The 17,841-nt window shown below is 61.1% G+C and overlaps 2 protein-coding genes across 11 annotated transcripts in view; both read right to left on the bottom strand.

Moving 5' to 3' along the window:
• Window positions 1-247: 247 nt before the first annotated feature.
• STOML2 (stomatin like 2) lies at window positions 248-8,085 on the bottom strand. The gene is made up of 10 exons (XM_073343319.1): window positions 7,991-8,085; window positions 7,534-7,686; window positions 6,192-6,291; window positions 5,831-5,889; window positions 4,994-5,095; window positions 3,930-4,064; window positions 2,875-3,019; window positions 2,318-2,397; window positions 1,388-1,516; window positions 248-597 (listed from the first exon to the last, which is right to left on the bottom strand). The coding sequence occupies exons 1-10, from the start codon at window positions 8,033-8,035 to the stop codon at window positions 466-468; spliced, it is 1,080 nt and encodes a 359-aa protein (XP_073199420.1). The 5' UTR covers window positions 8,036-8,085; the 3' UTR covers window positions 248-465.
• Window positions 8,086-12,572: 4,487 nt separating this feature from the next.
• Window positions 12,573-17,841, bottom strand: part of ATOSB (atos homolog B) — a 72,143-nt gene continuing 66,874 nt past the window's right edge. For 9 of the 10 annotated variants that reach the window (XM_073343309.1, XM_073343308.1, XM_073343316.1 and 6 more), the window contains 3 exons: window positions 16,721-16,789; window positions 14,779-14,981; window positions 12,573-14,253 (listed from right to left, as the gene is read on the bottom strand). In XM_073343309.1, the coding sequence (XP_073199410.1) occupies window positions 14,100-14,253; window positions 14,779-14,981; window positions 16,721-16,789 (426 nt within the window). In that variant the 3' untranslated portion in view covers window positions 12,573-14,099. The other variant, XM_073343317.1, reaches the window with a different exon arrangement.

The following is a 17,841-nucleotide window of genomic DNA, read 5'->3' as shown; positions in this document are numbered from 1 at the left end:
CTGTTTCTGGCTTCAAACCATCCTAACTACTGGGAGGAGACTCCCCTGAAGACAGGTTGCCCCAGAACTGCCCCTCAGAGGGGCTCTCGCCACCTTCCACAGCAGCAGCTGGTGCCAGGCACTGGTGGAGACAGGAGACTGGGCCCCGGGTCTCATCCCATCTGCCCAGTCCTATGTCACCGACCCTCCCAGGCACAGAGGAGCTGCTACCCCCTCCGGCACACAGGGCCAAGGACACGCGCTGCGGTTCCGGTGCTATTTCCTTTATTACATGATTAAATCCAAATACAAAGAAGAACCAAGAGAGAGCGGAGAGAGTCTGATCTGGGAGGGTAGCAGGGCGTGACTGCCCCAGCAGGCGCCCTGCAGGGCTCCCACCGTGGCAGGAGCAGGGGTGCCACGCTCCATGACGGGTGCTGCCGCAGCAGTTTGTTCATAGTGATCCATGTCTTCCAGGCTCCTCCGCTAGCTGGAATTCACCTGATCCGCCTCAGGCAGCTCTGTGGTGGGGTGCTCGGGGACCTCGAGGGCTGGTGGGGTCGCTTCCGAGCTCTTTGCAGCTTGCGGTTTGGTCAGGGCGCTGTAGATGCCCAGGGCCTGGGGAAAGGGGAAGGAAGGGAGACACAGCGGTTGCTGTGGACACAGCAAGACTCTGCAATGGAGGACTCTGGCACGGCAGAGTGCAGGCGGGCCAGAAGACACCTGCAGCCGGGGGCCCTTGCTCCAAGGCCTTTGACAGAACAGGGCTCAGTAGGGGCTACCCTGCTCAGAGCTCGGCCACGGCAGGGGCCAAGGCAGGGACAGCACAGGGGGTGTCACAGGGCAGACCACGTGAGAACGGCCCATGTCGGGAGTCACCACCAGCCCCTGCTCCCTCCCCAAGGTTTGCTGGGCTACTTCTCAACACTAGGAAAGGCAGCTCTGGAGGGCTGACACCCCCCCACACCCAGGGCCCCAGGGCTCCCTGTGCCAAGGTGATCTGACCGCCCCCCCTTGGCCTGGCCCAGGGATGGACAAGGGCGACAGTAACTCCCACCCCAAGGGGACAGCGTGGAACCCAGTGGGGAGCTCGGACCTTGCCTTGCCCTGGTCTCCATGGAAGGCAGCGTCTCTGGGCTGGCCAGCCCCAGAGCAGGCAGCTGGGTTCCCTTCTCCTGTGCCTGGCCACAAGCTGCCTTGGCAGGGACCACAGCTCTGTCAGGTCCCATGGCGAATTCCCCACCCAGGAGCCTTCATGTCAGAGCCTTAGTAAATTCACAAGGACAAATTCCCAGCCCTGCCCCCGGGGCAATTTCCCTCCTTCCCCCCTTTGGCTCTATAGCCGCTGAGTTCTCTGCTGCGACCCATGGGCCCAGCAGGCTGTTAGGCAGCACTGCCCTGTGCTGACCTGCGTGACCATGCTGGTGACGTCCCCGGTGTTGGAGGGCAGCAGGATGGTGTTGGAGTCCTTGGCCAGCTGGGAGAAGGCGCTCACGTACTGCTCCGCCACAGCCAGGGAGGCAGCTGCGTTGCCGTTCTGGAGAGGGATGGAGGGGGTCACACTGTGCACACAGCACAATGGGAGCTGCTGCCCCCAGCCGGATGCTGGACCCTTGCACCCCATGGAGCAAGGGGAGGGTCAGTGGCCACGTCTGGGAAGCGGTGGGGCTCTGGATTAGGGTTAGGAAGTTCTGGGGATGAATCTGAAAATGGGAAGCCAGCTAATCCCCAGGGGGATCCCAACGGGCTGTAACCAACTCCCCCGCTCCCTGCCGAGGCACCCCCTCTCCCTCACGGCTGGGCAGGGGCACAGAGCAGCAGGAGCCGGAAGGTCTCCTGGGAGGGGAGGGCTTGGAAGGTGGGATCTCCTCAGGGAGGGGAAAGGGAGCAGGAGGGTCCCCAGTGTGCTGAAGGGGAGCAGGAAGCTGCAGTCCTCTGTGGGGCAGGGCGATGGCATTGCAGCCTCCAGGCACTGCCACCAAGCCCTGTGGTGACCCCTCCGGCAGCGGGTCTCCCCTGCAGACCCCACGCACTGTCCTCCCCATGGCCACTGGTCTGTGACCGTGGCAGTGACAGAGGCTCCGGAGTGGGGGCTCCACAGGCAGAGGCTTGGGGCGAGCGGCATGGCTCACTCGTGGGTAACGCACTCAGCCCAATGCATGCTGGGAAAGCCTCTCGCCCGCTCGGCTGCGGGGTCAGGAGGAAAGGCTGCTGCTCTCCTTTACGTGTCCCCTGCGGAGGAGAGTCCCCCAACACCCAGCCTCGACACCAACGGAGAGCAAGGGCCTGGCACCTGGACACAGGCAGAGCCTCGGCCTCCCTAGCAACGGGCACTCACCTGCTGCGTCAAAGCATCAGCCAGGAGCCGAATAGCTTCTGCCTTGGCCTTGGCCTTGGCCAGCATGGCATTGGCCTCCCCTGGGCAGAAACGTAGGAGAGCAGGAGTCAGGGGACGGAGCGGAGAGAAGCAGCAGGGAAAGGGAAGCGGGCAAGCTCCTGCGACGCTCCAGGGATCGCTGCCACGTGGCTGAGGCTGCTCTGTACCAGGAGAGCTTCATGCTCTGCCACAAGCCTGGAGGCTGAAGGTAGCAGGAAGCCTCCCTCCCAGTGTGCCTCCCTGCCAGCTAGCCCACAGCATCTCAGACTGCAGCCCCACAGTGCTAGTCCGCACCACACCCACAGTCACACCAGGGTCTCCCGGCCCGGAGGGCAGTTAAATACCCCACGGCTCCCGCTCAGCGCGGGGCCTAGTTCTGCAGGGCTGGCAGGAGGATCGCCTACTGCTGTCACTCGAGTGAGTGGCCTGATGCCCCCAGGGAGGGACCAGCTCTTGGCAGCACGGACAGCCCCGGACCCAGCCCCACCCCAGCGCCCCACCGTGCTCCAGTTCATTACCAGCAGCTTTGTTGATCTGTTCGGCCCTCTCAGCCTCGGAGGCCAGGATCTGGGCCTGCTTCCGCCCCTCTGCCACGTTGATGTCAGATTCCCTGGTCCCCTCTGACTCCAGCACTGTGGCACGTTTTCGTCTCTCGGCCTCCACCTGGAACCGAAGCACCATGGGGGATGCTGCAGCCACCCCACGGATCGTCCCTCCTCTAGGGGACAAAGGGAGGGGCAAGAGCAGGGGGCACCCTTCATCTGCTCCAGGCAGGGGCGTGCTGCTCATAAGGGGTTAAGACATCCCTGCTGGGCACCAAGCAAGCCCCAGGAAACGCTGGGCCTCCTCCAGGCTGCGTGAGAGCACTGCCCGCGCCATGGGGCCGTCCCTGAGAAGAGCTGAAGCTCCCACCCACAGGAAGCAGCTTACACCAGCTCCACAAGAAAGCACTGACTTCCTCCTTCTCTGGGAGACCACCAGCCCTACGTGGCTCGCTCTGGACCTGCCTATCCAGCTCCCCTCTTACGCCCCAGCCCAGCCAGCAGGAGCTCCTGCCGAATCTCTGCATCCACACCCTGGGACTGCAAACCAGGCACTCTCAGTGGGAGGCCCTCAGCCCTCTCTGCTGCCCTCTTAGAGCCTGAGCATCTGGAGACTCTCTCAGCCTGGCGCCAGCCCTTTGCGTGAAAGGGGCGCTGGCAGGTCCTTAAGGCAGCAGCCAAAGGAGCACCGTGGTACCATGTGGCCCGGCCGCTCTGGGTGCAGAGTGACCACGCTCAGTGTCCTCAGCCGCAGACACCTGCACTTCTCCTCTTCTTGCCCAAGATCCCTGGGGACGGGGCCCTGCTCGGTCTGTTGGAGAGTGGGGGGGATGGGACTTCTGAGCTGCGGGTCCCTGCCCTGTGCTCACCCCAGGTACTGGCCTAACTCAGGCAGAGTTCACGGCCCGTGCAGCCAACCCAGCTCTGGAGGAGGGGAGCCCACAGGGACTGGGACTAAAACCAGAGATCGGCACCCACCCAGCCCTCCCTGCACGTGGAGAGTGCAGGGGGTGGCCAGGCTATCGGCTGACCTGCATCTGCATGGATTCCTTCACCCGGGGAGGCACGTGGATGTCCTTGATCTCGTAGCGCAGGCACCGGATGCCCCAGCAGTCCGAGGCCTGGTTGATGGCATCCACGATGCAGGCATTGAGGGACTCCCGCTCCTGGAGAAGGCACAAGAACCCAGGAGCGCAGTGAGATGGGCTCAGCTCAGAACAAGGGGGCAGAGAAACAGCAAGGCCCTGCCCCTTCGGAGGGGAGGGGCCAAATCCAGCCCTGGAGGACCCACTTGCCAGAACCATGGCCCTGTGGCCATAGAGCAGAACCGACTGCCCCCACCCTTGTCATCAGCGCAAGGACTGCAGTAATGCAGGCACCCAGGCCACAACAGCAACCCTGAGAACAGGAGCAGCAGCCAGACAACCTCAGCCCGGCTCACAAGGCACAGCCATTCACAGGGACATGTCTCCCCTCAGCCCACATCTCCCGCTCTGTGAGGCAGGACACAGCCAGCCACAGCATTGCCACCAACAGGAGCTGCTCTCAACACGCAGGAGGCCAAGCCAGCTGGGTCCTGGCATAGAGCATCCATCACGCAGGGGTTCTCACCGCAGTGAGAGTGGCGCGAGCTACCGACCTCCTTGGTGTGAGATCCAGGGGGGGCCACTCCCGACCCTGCGTCCGGCACTCATGGCAGCAAGAGTCACTCCAGTTAAACAGGGACACGTGAGGCTGGGACCCTTCCTGGGGTTTGGTGCCTCGCTGGGAGAGGCCCAGGAAGTGCCCTGAGCTGAGGGAGTTTGGCTATTTGAAGAGGAAACGTCTGGCTGGGGAGACCCCGTCACTTCCAGTGCCCCTGGCACCCAGAGGGATGCTGCTGCCAGCTCCTTCTCGACTCCTCAAGCGCTGGATTCCCTGCCCCCACACCCCTCAGCTGGCAAAATACCTCTGAGAACAAACACTGCCCCCCAGACCCAACAGTCACAGCCCCGCAGCGGGCGCTCACAGCAGTGCACTGAAGACACCATCCAAGAGTAGATTCTGTAAGGCTCAGGAGCCGAGCAGCACAATCCAGCCCCAGCCCATAACTTACCCGGAAGACTTTGTCCAGGGAGATTTTGCCCAGCTCGGACCTCATGGTGGTCTGGGCCAGCTGGGTCACCGCGTACTCAGGGTCCTCCACCCCATAACTGGCCTGGAAAGGGGGAGCAGAGACCATGATCAGACTCAGCACCCAAGAATCCTGCCAGCCCAGCAGCCACTTAGGCTGCTGCCAGCCCCCTCCCTCACTGGTCAGTGGGGTGGAGCTCTCCCCAGAGTGGCCAGTTCAGACAGTCGCTCCCCTGGGGCAGGGCCTTTCTGCTGGACCTAGTGCAACAACAGAGACACTCACCTTCGAGGCCAGACAGAGTCCAGCCCCCAGAGCCAGTGTCTGCACCAGGATCCTTCAGAGGCAGGGCCTAGACTGGAGTATCAGCATCAAGTCCGTGACAGTGAGAGTGGCTGGTGTTTCCGGCGGGGCTGGGACACAGAGATCTAAACGACCCCCACTGCTCTGGGGCAAGAAGTCTCATCCAGGGAGCTCCTGGAGGCCAGGCCAAGATCCCATGGAATGAGAGGATGATGAGGGAGGAGAGCAGCATGTTCAGCTTCTTCCCTCTACACCAAGGCAGCTGGGAGCTGCAGGGCCAAGCTCCTCCATGCTCAGGAGCAGAGGTCAGGCTGGGACAATGAGGAGGTGACCTCCCAGCCTCTCCCTCCAGGACTGCTCCACGCCTTGGTCCTTCCAGTGATTACAGATATCCCACCACCCCCAGTTTTTCTGCATGAGCAGCTGCCAGCTGTGTAGGGCAGGGAGCATTAGCAGATGCCTACACAGTGGGAGGTGGCCGCCTCGCATCTCCACGGCCACACTGAGCCCCGCTAGTACCTTATAGGGGTCCATGATCCGTAGGTACAGGACACCATCTATCTGCAGGGTGACATTATCTGCGAGGGAAAAGGAGAACATTCCTGTCAACAGGGCAACATCCTCCTGGATCCTGCAGGAAGGAAGTGGCATTTGCAGCCTGCCCCAGTAAAGAGAGATGGCCAGGCAGGGGTTCACAGGGATAAGCTACTTCCCATTTCCAAAGTGCTACAAATTAGGCCAAGTCCAGGCCCCAAGGGACAGATCTGCATGTACTCGCCAAGGAGCCCACAAGGCTCCCACCCCCAGCTGCTGCCCCGCCCCCTGAGGTGCAGACAGGGGGCTGGGAAGGGGGAAGCAGGGCAGACGAGCGCCTCCTCACCCAGCGTGACGGCCGACTGCTCCGGGACATTGATGACGATTTCCTTGAGGCTCTGTACGTAGCGGATCCGATCCAGCAGTGGAATGAGGAAATTCAAACCCTGGGAGGAGAGCAGGGAAAGCTGCAAGGAAAGCCCAGCATCCTGGCCCCAGAGCAGAGGGCACTAAGTTGGGGAGCACAGCAGGATGCTGGATCAGCTCCCACCGACTGGACAGCAAGGCTGGAGACTACTGCGCGGGCAACCTGAGTGCACACTGGTGCAGTGGTAGCCCCAGGGGGGTGCAATGGACTCGCTCTACACACTCAGGGCCTTCAGCTTCCCAGCTGCTTCCACCTCCCAGCTTAGATGCCTGTTTTCCCAATCCTCCCAACAGCATCATTCTTTGTGCCTGCAGCGCCACCAGCTGGTGACTGGTGAGATTACCACAGAAAGAGAGCTTGGAATGGCACAGGGACTACAGGTTTCAGAGTAGCAGCCGTGTCAGTCTGTATTCGCAAAAAGAACAGGAGGACTTGTCGCACCTTAGAGACTAACCAATTTATTTGAGCATAAGCTTTCGTGAGCTACAGCTCACTTCATCGGATGCATACTGTGGAAACTGCAGAAGACATTATATACACAGAGACCATGAAACAATACATGAGGTGCATGCATCCGATGAAGTGAGCTGTAGCTCACAAAAGCTTATGCTCAAATAAATGGGTTAGTCTCTAAGGTGCCACAAGTCCTCCTGTTCTTTTTACAGGGACTACAAACAGTCGAGCACGCTCTGCAAGGGAAATCTCTCTCTGGCCAAGAACGCACCCCACATGGAGCTCCCACACTCCCACTATCCAGGCAGGGCAGGAGGACCAGGAGACCCCAGAAGGGCAGGTGCACTCAGCAAGGAAAAACATAGACCAAGTACATTCAGTTTGACGCTTTCATCACCTCTCACCCTGAGGAACGTGTGGGGGGGAGGGGGGGGTTCACTTTGTACCTTTGGTGGAGCTGCTATGATCTTTCTGCTCTAACCCTCCCCCACCCCATCTCAGAGACCTACTTGCACTCCCCACCCGGGCCCATCATATCAGGTGGGTGGGAGCACTGGGGAGCAGCGGCAGGAATTTCCTCCCTCTCCCCCAGAAGAGGAACCCGCGGTTTCTGCAGGCACTGCTGGCTGAGGGCGCCAGGTAGGGAAGTCAGCCCAGCTCCCACATGCCAGCAAGAGGAGGACACAGCACAGGAGTGATGCAAGGGAACGTGAGCTGGCAGCACAATCCCTTTTGCTCTGGCTCTTCGCTCTGATACTGCACACGGGGGGCCCGCGCTCAGACTCCAGGGGGCGAGGAGGCTCCTTACGGGCTCCAGGATGCGGTGAAATCTGCCCATTCGCTCCACCACCCAGGCCTCCTGCTGGGGCACGAAGAGCACCATGGTGTTCATGGGCAGACTGGAGGAGCATCGCTGTGGGGCTGCGGCCAGCCACGCCCTGGGCCCCGGCCGCCGGGAGCTCTGGGGAGAGAAGGGGAAGAGTCAAGCCAGGCCATGACTGGGCAATAAGTGCCCCCCCCGCCAGCCCCGCCCCCCCCACACCGGGGACGCAGCCCAGGGGAGCCCCAGCGGGCAGCGCGAGCCCCTCGGGGGTGGGGGTGGGGGGGTCGATGCCAGCCCACGTGACTCTGCCTACGCTCCCTCCACTTCCTGTCCCAAACTCCGGGGCCAGGGGGCGCTGGGGGGGAGGGACGGGCTCCTGGCGCGTCCCGGGGCAGCCGGTCCCGCCCCCGCCCCCGCCCCCGCCCAGGCCTCGGCCTCGCACCTCCAACAGGAGCCGCCCGGCCCCGCGCGCCGCCCGCCCCAGCATCGCGCCCAGCCGGAAGCGGGTGTGTGCGGCCGGTCCGACCCCTCCCGCTCCGCCGGGAACACTTCCGGCCGCGGGGGCGGCGCGGTTCCCCTGCCGAAACCCTTCCCCCCGGAAACACTCCCCCCACGCCCGGGACCAGGGCGGCGCAGGGCCAGAGCGTCCCCCGCGGCGCGGCGCGGCCCGCCCCGCCAGGAGCGCTGTCACCAGCGAGTTGTCGGGACAGAGCGTCCCCCCAGCCGGGTGAGACACCCTCAGTCTTCCGGTTCCGGTCGGCCGCGATGGCTGCTCGCCACCCAGCGTTCCGGCTCCTCCGGCGTCCCCCGGCGCCTGCGTGGGCGGGGGCAGGACTCGTGGCCCCTCTCCGGCTCCTGCGCGTAGGGGCAGCCAGGGGGCTCCCCTCAGCGCGCCACCCCTGCAGCTCCCATGGGCCGGCAGCTTCAGCCAAGGGGCGCTGCAGGGCAGCGCGCAGAGCCGCCTGGCCGTGGCTCCGCCTAGGAGCCGGATCGGGGGACACGGCCACTGCTTCCAGGAGCTGTGTGAGATAAGCGCTGCCTGGAGCCTGCAGCCCTGAGCCTCTTCCCGTGCCCAAACCCCCTGCCCCAGCCCTGATCCCCCTCCCGCCCTCTCGGTTCCAGCCTGGAGCACCCTCCTACACTCCAAACCCCTCATCCTCAGCCCCACCCCACAGCCCACACCCCCAGCCAGAGCCCTCACCCGCCCCCGCCTGGAGCCCCCTCCCAAACTTTGCACTCCTCATTTCTGGCCCCCCCCTGGAGCCCACAACCAGAGCCCTCACCCCCTGCCACACCCCAACCCCAATTTTGTGAGCATTCATGGCTCGCTATACAATTTCTATTCCCAGATGTGGCCCTCGGGCCAGAAAGTTTGCTCACCCATGGGCTAGAGCCTGTTCCCAGGGCTGCCCCCATTCCCATGACTCCCTCCTTGGGCTGCTCTGCTCCCCACCGTGCAGCCACTGAGCACAGGTACTATGGGATGCCTCTGGTCTCAGCCTTGCCCCCTGTGCCTCCCTACTGCCCCTTACCCTGCGCTTTGGGGCAAGGACTATCTCTCTCTGTTCTGGCCAGTGGCCAGCACACTTTGAGGTGATGAAGAATGAAGGGTAGAGTGGAAACTGCCTGGAGCAGGGACTTGGCCCCTCTGTGTAGCTTTACACAACCTCCACCCTCACTCACTAATAATCCCACTTCCATCTGCAGGGAGATGGAGCCCAGAATTCCCCTCTCCTGCCCGCAGGTTGGCAGAGAACTCCAGGCACAGCACTGGAAGGGATACACCCCTCCCTCGACACCAGCTTTTTCTGCATGTTGAAGAACACAGGGAGAAGGGGCACATGAGCTGTACAAAGCATGTTCAATAGGAGAGCAGCTCTCAAGCAGGCTTTATCAGATAGGTCTTGGCACCAAATGTCACTTTAGGGCCGCGCTCCCTCTATCTCCTTGTGCCATAGGGGCCAGTCTCCGCTCCTGTGACAGCCTCTAGCAGGAGTAACTGCATTGATGATATGCTGAGCAGGTCTAGTGCCAGTCGGGGGATCTGGGCACACAGTGCTACGGTGCCATTATCCCAGCTTAAGGTATGTCCCAACCTCCCTCACGGTAGGGCAGCCTCTGAAAAGGCCATTCCTGTGTAGGCTGCCCTGCTGGGGCAGGTGGTGACTCTCCTGCGTCCATCCTGCAAAGCCCTCACACTTCCCAGCAATCGGGCACAGCTTGGGCTGCTTCAGACCCTTTAGTGGCTGCTTCACCTTGGAAGGTGAAGATAGAAAGTGCTGAGCCAGACACTGGTGCCCTGTCGCCACAGCCCAGCTCAGGTCTGGCGTTTCACTAATGGTGGCATTGGGCGGTCAGGAGAGAACATGTCACAAGGCAAACAGGAGACACCAGCGTTCAGGGAAGTGGGGGCTTTAAGATCAGATCGTGGGTACTCTGAAAGGCCCCCTAGTCAGGGCGTTAAACCCAGCATCATGGCTGAATCCCCCCTTGCTCCATTGCGCTTGCCTCCCCGCATCCCCTGCAGCTTCACTGGGGTTTGGGATTCTTGTTCACTTTCCACCTGACCTATTGTGAACTGTGGTTGGTGCTGTTGAACCAGCTGCAGGGTTCCATCCCCGAGGTGGCTACCCAGCACTGGGACTGCTATGGCTGTAGACCACACTCGAAGCCTACACAAGATGAAAGGAGCTAGAGAAACAGTCCTTTTGACGGTGTCCACTGTAGAAGGTTTCAGTAGCCCTGGGCACAGGTAGCTACCTCCTGGCTTGAGCAGGAGCCTGAAACCACAAAGGACAAGATCTAAGGCAGCTCACGTTCTTCAACTGAGCTCTGGCCCCAGCCACAGCAGCCTCTCTGCTCGCCTAGCCATGATACCTATCAGGCTCCCACTTTACATAGTACCTGAGCATTTCATGATCTTCAGTGCGTTTGTGCTCACAACCCCCCTGTGAGGCAGGAAATGCTGTTAGGCTGAAGGACTAAAGGACATGTCCAGGGTCACACCGGGCATCTGTGGCAGAGCAGATTCCAGGTCTTCCAAGTCCCAGGCTAGTGACCTATCACTGGCCATCCAGCCTCTCCTCTTAGCACAATGAAGACAACCCCATGCATTCCGTTTCCAAACAAACATTTATTAAATTACAAAGGAGAAGTACCAGGTACTATATTTCTTCTTCTTTTCTTTCTTTTTTTTTTTTCTTCTTCAAGTTTTTGTAAGTGTTTGTTCCCCCAACTCGTTTCTGGAGCAGGATGCAAAATCTTGTGAACAACAGTGCCGAGGGACCAGCAGCTACAGGGGCCATGGGGAAGAGGATGACGGAGCCTCCCCATGAAATGGACAAAGCAGCAGCTCTAACCTGAGGTAGCTCGGCCGGAGTCACTCCCTCCCTCTGGGGCCCGACAGCCTCCTTTGAAATGCGGAGATCACTCTGGACCCCCAGTGCCCCGGCTGCGACACAGGCTCTGCACAAAGGCCTGCTGCTAAAAGTTACACTTAGACTAGTGTCCCTCCACATCAGCTGTGGGAAGAGCAGCTCAGCTGGAGATAGTGCATGGCCTGCTGGGAACTGTAGTCCTCACGCCCACCACCCTGGTGCGCAATAGGGAAGGAGGAGCTGTGCTCTGCAGGATTTTCCCCTCCGCCCCGGGGCCTGGCATGCAACTAAGCCCATGCTTCCTCCTGCTGGGGGGGGAAGCGTGTGCAGGAGGTCTTTCCACTCCATCCTTAGGGATCCTCGTTTAACTCCCCACCACCCTGAGTCTCAGGCCATATTTGTTCCCCCACGATCTCAGGCACCTCAGGCCAGACTCTTGCAAGCCCAACTCCTGGGCTAGAGAGAGTGCCAAGGCCTCCCCATTTCTCTGGCCACTTCCCCTCCCACCCCTGATTCCCTCACATCTGGGGCCAGGACAGGCTCCATCACATTCTCTGCAGGGTTCTTCCAGGCTGGGGAGATATTGCTCCAAGCAACCCTAAATCCCATTCCTGTGACTGCCCCAAACATCAAGCCCTGTGCTTGGCCCTCCCCCCATTTGCATTCTTTTCTCCCCAAGTTTGCTAGGTCACAGGGCTAGAGCCATTGCCCCCTCCCTGTTTCCTGCCATCCAATCCCACAGTGCAGTGAAAACGCTGAGCAGCCACTTCCCGTCACCGGCCCTGAGCCCCAAGCAAGGTGCAGCAAGGCAAGCCGCGGCTCCGTCAAAGCCAGGGGAGCTCAGGTGACTCACAGCTGAGGGACCTGCCAGAATTCCCCCGGGGAGGGCTCGGCCTCTGGGTCTGGAGGGCTCAGCTGGTTGCAGTGACTCAGGCAGAGCTCACTCAACCCTCCACAGGCACAGGCAGGAGAGAGGAGCCTACGGTGAGCCCAGGCAGGGACTGACAGAGGGGAAGGACCATCTCCCATGGCGGGAGATGGGGTATTTACAGCCACGTGGGGCCTTGGGAGGCCAGCACTGTCTCTGCTGTCAGCCAGGGAGTATGGGGTTAGCCCAGCCCCTAGGATCCCCCTCCTGTAACCCCGCATACCAGACATGCTGCCAGGGAGTGACCACATGCACCCTCTGGCTTCCCCTTCTCACTTACAAGGCCCCACTTGGCCTCACTCAGCCCATGCCCAGTGCCTGGGGGCCAGGCTGAGCCCCGGAGCTGTCTGCTGCAGCTGGAGCTTTTGGCTTTCCTGCATCCTCAGAAACAGCCACACCTACCACCAGCTCCGGCTGGGCAGGGGGATCTATGCACCAGCATTACCCCAGAACCCCGCCCCTGCCCCTGCCCCAACGCAGCCTGCTTAGTGAGGGCCCGGGCTCCAGACCACCGGAGCAGACACTCAGAAACGCTGGGTGCCCCTGCTCTGGGAGGGCGGGGAGAGGAGAGAGCCCCCGCCCCCTTCTCACAGGGGCTTGGGCTTCCTTTGAGAAGTCTCCTGGAGCAATACCCATGACAACAGATACAGCTCAGCCCAGCTCACATGGATGTTGAATAGCAGGGGTGGCCCCAGTACAGACCCCTTCCCCCCCCTCCCCTACAGCACCCCTGGCCACCTGCTCAGCCCACCCCTGCAGCCAGCAACTACTGCCCTGCTATCCAGGGACACCCCAAGGGCTGGACTTGCCCACAGGGGTAGGGGAGCAGGAACAGAGGCTCCCCCAACTGACTGAACAAGGGCCCAGTCCCTGGGGAGACAGGGCCCAGCAGGCCACACACAAGGCCTTTCCTCTGGGCCATGCACGGGGGCTCTTGCCAGCCCTCCAGTTCCCTCAGGTGGAGCTGGGGCTTCTGCAGAGAGCACTAGGACTAGTGAGAGCAAGAGAAGAGCCCCTTCCTCCGACAGCTCTGCCAACACCCCTCAGTCTCAGCCCACCGGCCCTGCACGGCCAGCCCTGCCAGTGCCCCTCAATCCCAACCTGCAGCCCTGGGCTCTCCCTCCCACCCTGCCGGTGCCCCTCAATCCCAACCTGCAGCCCTGGGCTCTCCCTCCCACCCTGCCGGTGCCCCTCAATCCCAACCTGCAGCCCTGGGCTCTCCCTCCCACCCTGCCGGTGCCCCTCAATCCCAACCTGCAGCCCTGGGCTCTCCCTCCCACCCTGCCGGTGCCCCTCAATCCCAACCTGCAGCCCTGGGCTCTCCCTCCCACCCTGCCGGTGCCCCTCAATCCCAACCTGCAGCCCTGGGCTCTCCCTCCCACCCTGCCGGTGCCCCTCAATCCCAACCTGCAGCCCTGGGCTCTCCCTCCCACCCTGCCGGTGCCCCTCAATCCCAACCTGCAGCCCTGGGCTCTCCCTCCCACCCTGCCGGTGCCCCTCAATCCCAACCTGCAGCCCTGGGCTCTCCCTCCCACCCTGCCGGTGCCCCTCAATCCCAACCCGCAGCCCCAGTCCCACCAACCAGTTTTGTTGATACCCCTCAGTCCTGACTCAGTCTCCCCTGCTCTTCCAGTGCTGAGCGTCTCTTACTCAGCCTCTGCTGTCGTGCTGGGCTGTGCAGTTGTTCGTGCAACATGCACAGGGCATCAAGAGCAGAGCCCTTCGGACTCACTGCACTTGTGATCAAGGCTTGGTTATGAGCCACACCGTGAACCCTCCATCCTGGCTCCTCACCAACAATAAATACTAATAAATACAGCACCTCCCCCTCCAAGAGCTGCCATCTGCTCCATCCTTCCTCACAGTCTGGGAGCCAGCTCAGCTCCGCCTGATCCGCGCCCCACAGACCGACAGCCCTCCTGCCCCCGAGCCTCCCTTGTAGGGCATGGCTTGGAGCTGTGGCAACCAGAGGCCTAGGAGCGTCTCTGACCCACTGGGGGCACAGGAGCCAGCATGCCAGCTCCCGGACACACCATGCCGCCATCTCTATGATCCCGTCACCATGCTCACTCTCTGGTACAGGCGCAAAGCTGCTGTCAAGGGGTATGTGCGTGTGTGCCTCACCAACCTGCAGCTTGGTGGGGGCCAATACCTCTGGGGGAGGAGATGGCTCCGCTCTCTTGCCCTTTACTTGTCTACGAAGTGCTGGGGTGAGGGTGGAGAGGGGGGCATGGAACTCCCCGAGCTCAGGCCCGGGGTGAGTAGCAGGGGTTCCTTGGCATCTCCGTGAAGGATTTCAGTTCGTAGGGGATCCCCGAGTCGACCTCAATCGACTTGCGGGAGAAGAGCAGCCGGATGTCGTTGTGAAGGTAGATCTTCCCCGATTTGGAGCTGTGAAACCTGAGGGCAAATGAGACCCCCTGAGGCAGAGGCTAGGAGCTGCAGCAGGGAGGAGCAGTCGCTCCTTTGGGGCCACGGCAGGAAGGAGGAGCCAGCAGCAGGACCAGAGCTGTGGGGTTCCCAGGAGGCTCTGGCTGCAGGAGGGGAGCTCGGCACTGCAACCCTCTTCTCATGGCTGGCAGCTTCCCCGTGGCCTTCTGTCCTCCTTCAGAACGGCCAACGCTTCCCACTGCCACACACTTCCCGGAGCCAAGAGCTGCCCTGGGCAAGGTCACTGCCATGGCCTGGCAGCCTTGCAGGTGGCAGTCAAGACGGCCGCCGTCTCCCGTTGTTCCCAGCGGTAAGGAAGTCAGGCTGCCGCAAGGGGAACGGCCACCCCTGGGCTCAGAACCCAAGCCGAGGGGAACAGGAGGCTGCGAGGGAAAGGGAGGAGGGGGTGGGGAAGGAGCTGCTGTCCAGAAGAGGGGCCAGCTCCCCGGGTGATGGGACCCATGGCCGTCCCTCCCTCGCCACCTCAGCCCCTACCTCAGGTGCATCAGGTAGCAAAGGACCCTCCTGGGCGGGCCGGCGCAGGCCGGGTCGCTGGGTGCCTCGCCGGGCCCCTCCTCCCCCACGGGCACCAGGAAGATGCGGTGGCGCAGAAAGGTCAGGTGGCTGGCCGGCATGTCCTGGAAGTCGTACGTCACCAGGAACATCTTTACCACAGTTTTGTTAGGGTTAAATAAGGTCTGGAAATGGGGAGAGAGCAAGTCAGTGGGGGGAAAGGGATCTGAGCCACAGGGGGCAAGGCTGGGTGAAGAGGGGCTTCCAGGTGGTGTCCAGGCCCCACAAAGAGCAGGGGCCAAGGGGCTGTAGGACAAGCACAGGGTGTGACCAAGTGGGAATTTTTCATACTATTTTGTATGAATACGGTGGGTGCCTCAGTTTCCCCTATGTGCTGTCTGGGTAACTAGGTGGGTGGGGAGGAGGTTGTTCACTCTTTGCAGAGATCCAGGTGTGATTGAAGCCTGGCTGTGTGAGACCTGGGCCCCACCCCCATGGAGAGTCCCAGAAGACAATGGCCACTCCAGCTGCCCAGACATTTGGCATGAATAGCAGACCCTTGGCAGGAAGCCAGTGGGGGTCTGACCAGCTGGAGAACAAAGGGCAAAGGAGGGGACCAGGTGGGGTTGATAAGTGTGGGCTGCAGGAGGCAGGAAGATAAGCTCTGGGCTGGGATTAAGGAGAGGTCAGAGGGCTCTGGGACTGACCCAGCTGGACTGTGCTGTAACTTTCTGTTCTCTGTGTTAACTAAGGACTTTCTACTCTGTGTCCCAGACAGCTAATACCTCTCCTGCTGCTGCCCTGCTGGCGGGGAGTCGCTGCAGAGACAGGACATCGGGGGGGGGGCATTGCTCCCTTTGGGGGTGCAAGTCTCCCTCTGGTGGACTCACAGCCCGGAGCTCATGGCATTAAGTAAGGGATCTGAAGGATCTGAGGGTTGGTCCCAGGAGGCCGCAAGGCTAAGGGGCTGACCCCCGTGAGAGTGTGACCCTAAGGGGCTGACACACTGAAGGGCTCCTCCCAGGGACTGTTCCAGAGCCATGCGAGAGCACCGGGCCCGTGGATCCGTGATACAGGGGAAGGGGGAGAGACTTGTTGCCAGAGGAGCTCTCCCAGCACCCACCCGGCCAGGGCGGATGTCCGGGTACCAACGATGCGTGTGGTGAGGCTCAACACTGGGGTCCCTAATCCCCCAAATCCATGTTGCAGGTACTGCCGTCCTTCTCAGCAACTCCTCACTCCTTCCCTGGCCTCAATCCCCAGCTCCCCCTCTAGCCCCTACCCTACCAATGGGTGAGACATCAGCCTTCACCCTCATGACCCCTCTGGCCTCCAGCAACACCTTCCCCTGCCCCTGCTCCTGCTCAGCCCTGGCTGCACTAAGAGCTTCCGAGAAGCATCCTCCAGCCACTTGAGCTCTCCAGGCCTGTAAGGGAGTGGTGTCTCCTAGTGGTCTGAGCAGGGCACGAGGAGCCAGGACTCCTGGGTTCCGATCCCCGCTCTGACATGGCAAGGCCCTGGACCCTAACCCTAGCCCTTCTGTGTTTCCCCATCTCTGAAGCCTCGACTCAAGTTCCTATATTGGTGCCCATCACTGTGGTATCTGAGCACCACCTGCCCAGCACGCTCAGTGCCGCTCCCTGCTCTGCTCACGGCAGAGCTCTTTATAACTGCCCTCCCTGCATCTCTGCTTTCCCCTTCTCCTTCCCTGCCAGCTCCCCACAGCTCCTGCACCGCCCCCATGCCTGGATCATGCCCGTGGTTCCTCTGGCTCCAGATCCCAGAGGCTGTTCTGCACCCATCTCTCTGGATGCTCCAGGCCCAGCTCATTCCGTGCAGCCAGGCATCACCCAGCACCGCCCGGGCCAAGGCAACCGACCCCCACTCCCCATCGTTGTGCTGCAGAGAGCAGGAGCCGACTCACCACTTGGATGGTTCCAGCTTTGGGGACGCTGTAACCCTTCTTTCCCAAGGCTTCCAAGTCTATCACTCCCTGGGACAAGGTCAAGAGAGAGCACATGAGCCATTTGGCAGCACCGCGGGACAGCCCAGCCCCAACACAGGGCCCAGGAGTAGTCTGGGACAGGGCCACCAGAGGGGACTCTCGGCAAGGCCCCACCTGCCCCCTGGAAGAGAACCTCTCCCCCAGCACATCGAGGTGCAGGGACTTGCCCCAGCAGGGGCTAGACGAGGCCACACCCAGCACCCAGGGCTGCCTGCCCAGGAGACACAGCAGAGAGGTGAAGGCGAGATCATCCAGGAAGTTTTTGGAAAGCGTAGGGGACAATTTCCTGGTGCAAGTGCTAGAGGAGCCAACTAGGGGGGGAGCTTTTCTTGACCTGCTGCTCACAAACCAGGAAGAATTAGTTGGGGAAGCAAAAGTGGATGGGAACCTGGGAGGCAGTGACCATGAGTTGGTTGAGTTCAGGATCCTGACACAGGGAAGAAAGGTAAGCAGCAGGATACGGACCCTGGACTTCAGGAAAGCAGACTTCGACTCCCTCAGGGAACAGATGGGTAGGATCCCCTGGGGGACTAACATGAAGGGGAAAGGAGTCCAGGAGAGCTGGCTATATTTCAAGGAATCCCTGTTGAGGTTAGAGAGACAAACCATCCCAATGTGTCGAAAGAATAGTAAATATGGCAGGCGACCAGCTTGGCTTAATGGTGAAATCCTAGCGGATCTTAAACATAAAAAAGAAGCTTACAAGAAGTGGAAGGTTGGACATATGACCAGGGAAGAGTATAAAAATATTGCTCGAGCATGTAGGAATGAAATCAGGAGGGCCAAATCGCACCTGGAGCTGCAGCTAGCGAGAGATGTCAAGAGTAACAAGAAGGGTTTCTTCAGGTATGTTGGCAACAAGAAGAAAGCCGAGGAAAGTGTGGGCCCCTTAATGAATGAGGGAAGCAACCTAGTGAGAGAGGATGTGGAAAAAGCTAATGTACTCAATGCTTTTTTTGCCTCTGTTTTCACTAACAAGGTCAGCTCCCAGACTGCTGCGCTGGGCATCACAACATGGGGAATAGATGGCCAGCCCTCTG

The sequence above is a fragment of the Lepidochelys kempii genome, chromosome 5 (genome assembly GCF_965140285.1).
Source record: "Lepidochelys kempii isolate rLepKem1 chromosome 5, rLepKem1.hap1, whole genome shotgun sequence".
Lineage (NCBI taxonomy): Eukaryota > Metazoa > Chordata > Testudines > Cheloniidae > Lepidochelys > Lepidochelys kempii.
The sequence above is the reverse complement of the archived record's forward strand: the minus strand, read 5'-3'. Positions and strand labels throughout refer to the sequence as shown.